The sequence below is a fragment of the Danio aesculapii genome, chromosome 22 (assembly GCF_903798145.1).
Source record: "Danio aesculapii chromosome 22, fDanAes4.1, whole genome shotgun sequence".
Classification (NCBI taxonomy): Eukaryota; Metazoa; Chordata; class Actinopteri; order Cypriniformes; family Danionidae; genus Danio; species Danio aesculapii.
In genome coordinates this window covers 23776808-23782818 of record NC_079456.1, presented here as the reverse complement: position 1 = coordinate 23782818, position 6011 = coordinate 23776808, and the positions used below count along the sequence as shown (strand labels likewise).

The following is a 6011-nucleotide window of genomic DNA, read 5'->3' as shown; positions in this document are numbered from 1 at the left end:
AGAAGACGGGTACACTGTGGTCATAAAGGGATGGACATGGTCAGCAACAATACTCAGGTAGGCTGTGGCCTTGACTCAATGCTCAATTGGTACTAATAGGTCCAAAGTGTGCAAAGAAAATATCCCCCATAATCATTACACCACCGCCAGCATCTTGAACCATTGATACAAAGCAGGATGGATCCATGCTTTCATGTTGTTGACGCAAAAAAATTTACCCTACCATCCGAATGTTGCAGCAGAAATCGAGACTCAACAGACCAGGCAACGTTTTTCCAATCTTCTATTGTCCAATTTTGGTGAGCCTGTGCGAATTGTAGCCTCAGTTTCCTGTTCTTAGGTGACAGGAGTGGCACCCTGTGTGGTCTTCTGCTGCTGTAGCCCATCCGCCTCCAGGTAGGACATGTTGTGCGTTCAGAGATGCTCTTCTGCATATCTTGATTGTAACGAATGCTTATTTGAGTTACTGTTGCTTTCCTATTAGCTGGAACCAGTCTGGCCATTCTCCTCTGACCTCTGACATCAACAAGGCATTTGTGCCCACAGAACTTCAGCTCACTGGATATTTTCTCTTTTTCTGACCATTCTCTGTAAACCCTTGAGATGGTTGTGCGTGAAAATCTCAGTAGATCAGCAGTTTCTGAAATACTCAGACCAGCCGGTCTGGCACCAACAACCATGTTATGTTAAAAGTCACTTAAATCGCCTTTCTTCCCCATTCTGATGCTCGGTTTGAACTGCAGCAGATCTTCTTTACCATGTCTTCATGCCTAAATGCATTGAGTTGCTGCCATGTGATTGGCTGATTAGAAATTTGCGTTAACGAGCAGATAGACAAGTGTACCTAATAAAGTGGCCGGTGTGTGTATTTTATACACACACACACACACACACACACAGGCCCATGTTTTTTTTTAAATATAACAGTATATTTATATAATAATGCTGAAATTGAAAACTTTTGTGTTTTATAAATGACTTTTTATACAAATATAATTAAAAATAAACATGTTTTTCATTGAATCGACCTTTTACATTGTTAACCTTTTGATTCATTTTAACTTAAATTACATTAAACTAATTTAAAACAGCTTGTATAACTTAAGTTGAAACAATTAAATTTAAGAAATTATTAAAAGTTGTCATGATGAATTCATTGATTTTCCTTCGGCATAGTCCCTTATGATGACGGTGAGGTTTAAAGTGTGACAACTAATCATCTCCCAACTCTACATACTTCTTGCCTGCTGCAGTCCTACTATTCAACAGAGAGGGCGCTAAAATGCATCTTGTACACGCCACAGAACATGAAAACAGCATGAGGAAGAACCAGTCTATGGGAAGAACGGGAAGAACACAGTTGTGGTGACCTTTTATCGCTAGTAGTAGAGTGCGAATATGATTAGGCTACTTTAACAAAAGCTGTATTCTATGCTGTATGCAGTGGTTGTGGACTATTTCTGAATGCCATGCTGTCAGAAGTTTGCAGTTGTCTGCTAGCAACGTCATGACAGGTCTTTTAGTTTCCTTTTTTAGTCATGTTGCTGCTTGGTTCAGGTAGACTTTTAAGGTTAACACATTTTCGAACGAATATAATAATGCCAAACGACTTGTTTAATAAGAAAACGGCGCGTTCACATTGCAGTGCACGCGAGAGTGAATCGAATTCGAATTGTGACGATAAAAACACAAGCGCGTCACACGAAACTATTACAGATGAAGACAGAATCATTTATGAGCTCCATCAGGACGCTTGTAAGGTAAGAGTAGAATCAAACGCTTTATAAAGTACTTTGGTGATGCAGTAATAGCCTGAGTTGGTGAATAATGTGTGGAGATGTGGTGTAGTATTAGGGGACATTCTAAAATGCTTAATGTGAAAAACGCTTAACGTGGCTTAATGTACCTAAACATCAACAAGAGAAACCCAAATTTCTGTCAAATTGACTTTACTTGTAAATAGCCCTAACTACTGTAAAAAAGAACGAGTCCCAATTCCATAGATAAAGTGCAAAACATCACATTAAGTGATTAAATTCGCTTAAAATGGCCCGATCTAATCGTGTTTATATGAAATAAGCCTGCTCCTGATCAGGTTTGAGCCACCAGACCTGTGGCTATGACAAGAACTATTGGATAAGTTTTGAAGAACGAAACGGTCCTGGATCATGTCAAATCGTCAATAACCAAATACAGCTAATTGAGTAATCCATTTACGAAGACAACCCTGGAGACAATCAAATTTCTATAAAAATATACTCCTGATAAACATTTTCTGGTTGTATTTTATTTAGTGTATGAAGTGAACGATGTCGCTTTAAGCATTCTCCGCATAGAAGTCTATTATAGGGAAACAGCTTAACTTGGCATAAATACGTTACACCAACCAGGGAAACCCAAATTTCTGTCAAACCTTACTTGTGATTAACACTAACTATTATCCAAAGAACAGGCCCTGATTCCATAGATGAATTGAACAATATGACATTAAGACTTTTCTCCCTCGTTGAAGTCCATAATAAGGAAAGGCTTAACGTAACTGGGGGAAGCCAACATTTTAAAAGGCTGTTCATAAAATCTAATTTTATTTATGATAGATTAACCCTTGCTGTCAAAAGCACCCCCAGTACACCATAGGGGAAAACACTTAACACATCTTTTTTTACTTTAGCTATGAAAATGGGATTCTTTTGCTAGTCGTTAGTGTTAATTACAAGTAAAATTGGATAGAAATTTGGTTTCCCCAGCTTTTTCCTTATAATAGACTTCTATGGGGGGGGGGGGGGGGGGGTTCGCTTAACATGATGGTATTCACTTTATCTATGGAATTGGGACTCGTTCTTTTTAAAGAAGTTAGGGTTATTTACAGGTAAAGTTTGAGAGAAATTTGGGGTTTTCTTGTCGATGTTTAGGTACATTAAGTCTTGTTAAGTAGACCTGTCACAATAATCAATATATCGACTTATCGTACAACATGTGGGCATGTCTTCAATAATCTTTGGTGATGCAATATATATCATCCATACATAAAAACCAATTATAGCCACATTTTAGCTGACTGTGCAGCCTCTCTATCTCTGTTGGAGGTGTTAGTGTCAGTATGGTTAAAAACTATAATATTTACTATAAATTACTAGAGTATCTTTTCATGTGGGTGCCTGATGACTGAAAATGGATCTGTTATTTTTTGTAGTTCTTTTTACCTTGGACATTATTCTTAACATTTAATATTATTATTTATTTGTTTAGGATATCTGTTTTCACATTCTGCTTCCATTCATTCATTCATTTTCTTTTCGGCTCAGTCCCTCTATCAGTCTGGGGTTGCCACAGCAGAATGAACCGCCAACTTATCCAGCATATGTTCTACGCAGTAGATGCCCTTCCAGCTGCAACCCATCACTAGACAGCTGGAAGGGCATCCATACACACTCATTCACACACATACACCACGGACAATTTAGCTTACCCAATTCACCTACACCACTGGAGGAAACCCACGCGAACATGGGGAGAACATGCAAACTCCACACAGAAACACCAACTGACCCAGTCGTGCTGCCCTCATTCTGCATTCTGTTTTTTGGAAGAGTTTACTTGCATTATGATGCTATTATAGTGTCAAAATGCTCTTAAAATGACAATAATATCGTTTATCGCAATAAAATTTTGTTGCTATGTATCGTACCGCAAAAAATAGATCATTACGTTAAGCATTTTAGAATGTCCTTAGTATTAGCAAATATCCATTGCAATCGTGGAATGTCCTACATTTTATAGCTCTACGGATATTTTTTACATTTAAATACAGAAAACAACAACAACATACTAGACTTCATGCATACTAGTAAGGCTATTTAAGTATATGGAAGACTGGGTCATTTTTGAAAGTTCCTTTTGGCTGTCAGGAGCGATGTAGTTTGATGGCCGAGGGAAAGTTGTGGAGGACCCGTAGAGTTGGAGGATGCACAGACAGTGTCAGCTTCACTATGGAGCCAAAGGATGGCATCTGAAATGGCATGCCACGAAAAGTGCCTCAGGCCTTTTTGGCGTCGAAGGCTGTCATAGATGAAGCCAGTGCTCTCTGAGGAAGAGTCCGAAATGATGCTTGAAAAACACATTTGTTGTGTTTTTCTAGTATTTTCATTATTTTTTTTTTACATTTTAAAGCACCTGTACTGTATTTGTAGTGTATTTTTTTATTTTAAAGCACCTGTACTGTATTTGTAGTGTATTTTTTTTATTTTAAAGCACCTGTACTTTATTTGTAGTGTATTTTTTACATTTTAAAGCACCTGTACTGTATTTGTAGTGTATTTTTTTATTTTAAAGCACCTGTAGTGTATTTGTAGATACTATTTAAATGTGTTTTTATTTATGGAACACTGATACTTAATCGTATCACGTGAGAACATTCCAAAACAGATGATAACCTGCTAATTGCGTCTGTTCACAGAATGAGAAAAGGACATATATTGACCCTGTAACTGGATACAATGTGTTCACTGAGTTTGCACACAGAAAACGAGGAAGATGCTGTGGGAGTGCTTGCAGACATGTAAGCTCAAGATTTTTCTGATGTTTATTTTTACGAGAGGACTGAAAGAAAAGTGTCTGTCAGTATTGTGTACATTTCATAGTAAGTATTTTTTATTTACAGTAAAATTTAGTTGAATTTTTTTTATCAATAACACGATGCTGAGACAGGATAAATCCATTCTGTCAGTAACCCACAATGCATAATAAAAAGCAAACGGTTTGCAAGATGGTATTTCTTGTTAAATGAAACTTTACTGTACCCATATGTTAACTCTAAACCTCTTGTTTTCCCCCACAGTGTCCATACGGGCAAATTAACGTGGAGGATCCTGCTAAGAAGAAAACCTTCAACTCTTTGTTTTATGTATAGCAGTAAATGTGAAGATAGGCTGAACAACTCGTTTTGTGTGCTCCACGTATTGAATTTGGACTTCTTTTAATGCGCATTCGTCTTACGCTCCTCTGTTTAAAATGATGAAATACGCTACACCAGATGTGCAACCCACACTCCAGGAAATGGTTTGAATCACATCTATCCACAGTGATTTGACTTACAGGAGCTGGTGTGCTCCTCTGTCAGATGAATTCCACAAGCGGGAATTTTTGCAATGATGAATATTCATATGGTTATAGGCGATCTTAATTTTGACAGCTGTCAATTCTGACTACGTCCTTCCTCCTTGGAAAATATTCAGCCATAAAAAACACAGTGGAGAATAAAGTTTCTCTTAATGTATGTTGGCATTACATATCTTTAATGGTCGCACTTTGTATTGTAAGATTTTGAATGTTTTTTAAAAGAAGCCTCTCTTTGAATCAAATAATAGCCTGCATTTGTTTGATCCAAAGTACAGCAAAAACAGGATTTAAATAAAATATTAAAATATTTCTATTTTTATACTTCTCAATTCAAATTGAATATGTATATATGACCTCTATATATGACCTTTAAAGTGCTCTAGCTACAGACACTAGAGGCCATGGTCTTTAGCCTCCTTGTTAGAGCAACTGACTCCCATACAAAGAATTGCTGGTTCGATCCCAGCTCAGACTGGACTGGGTGCAGTAGGACCAGTGGGTTACATGTGGGGGCTCGTCCGGGATGGTAGTGAGGTTTAGGGGGATGAGTGTAGTGGAGGCTAGCTAGCGAAGTGCTATACAGGTAAACCACACTCCTCTGACCTCTAAAGATGCTCTAGCGACAGACACTAGAGGCCATGGTCTTTAGCCTCCTTGTTAGAGCAACCGACCCCTATACAAAGATTTGCCAGTTCAATCATCTCAGACCGGGCTGGGTGCAGTAGGACCGGTATATATACAGTTGAAGTCAGAATTATTAGCCCCCCCTTTGAATTTTTTTTCTTTTTAGAATATTTCCCAAATGATGTTTAGCAGAGCAAGGAAATGTTCACAGTATGTCTGATAATATTTTTTCTTCTGGAGAAAGTCGTATTTTTTGTTTTATTTTGGCT

The 6011-nt window shown here is 37.8% G+C and overlaps 1 protein-coding gene across 1 annotated transcript; it reads left to right on the top strand.

Annotated features, from left to right (window-relative positions):
• Positions 1 to 1326: 1326 nt before the first annotated feature.
• c22h1orf53 (chromosome 22 C1orf53 homolog) lies at positions 1327 to 5275 on the top strand. The gene is made up of 3 exons (XM_056447964.1): positions 1327 to 1760; positions 4457 to 4558; positions 4838 to 5275. Exons 1-3 carry the CDS (start codon positions 1539 to 1541, stop codon positions 4907 to 4909), a joined length of 396 nt encoding a protein of 131 aa, XP_056303939.1. The 5' UTR covers positions 1327 to 1538; the 3' UTR covers positions 4910 to 5275.
• The last annotated feature ends 736 nt before the right edge of the window (positions 5276 to 6011 follow it).

Bases quoted from the DNA above. Each gene is read 5' to 3' on its own strand.
- c22h1orf53 (XM_056447964.1), top strand. From the start codon at position 1,539: ATGTTGCTGCTTGGTTCAGGTAGACTTTTAAGGTTAACACATTTTCGA. The intron at 1,761-4,456 runs GTAAGAGTAGAA...GTCTGTTCACAG, and splicing joins TCCATCAGGACGCTTGTAAG to AATGAGAAAAGGACATATAT. The intron at 4,559-4,837 runs GTAAGCTCAAGA...TTTCCCCCACAG, and splicing joins GTGGGAGTGCTTGCAGACAT to TGTCCATACGGGCAAATTAA.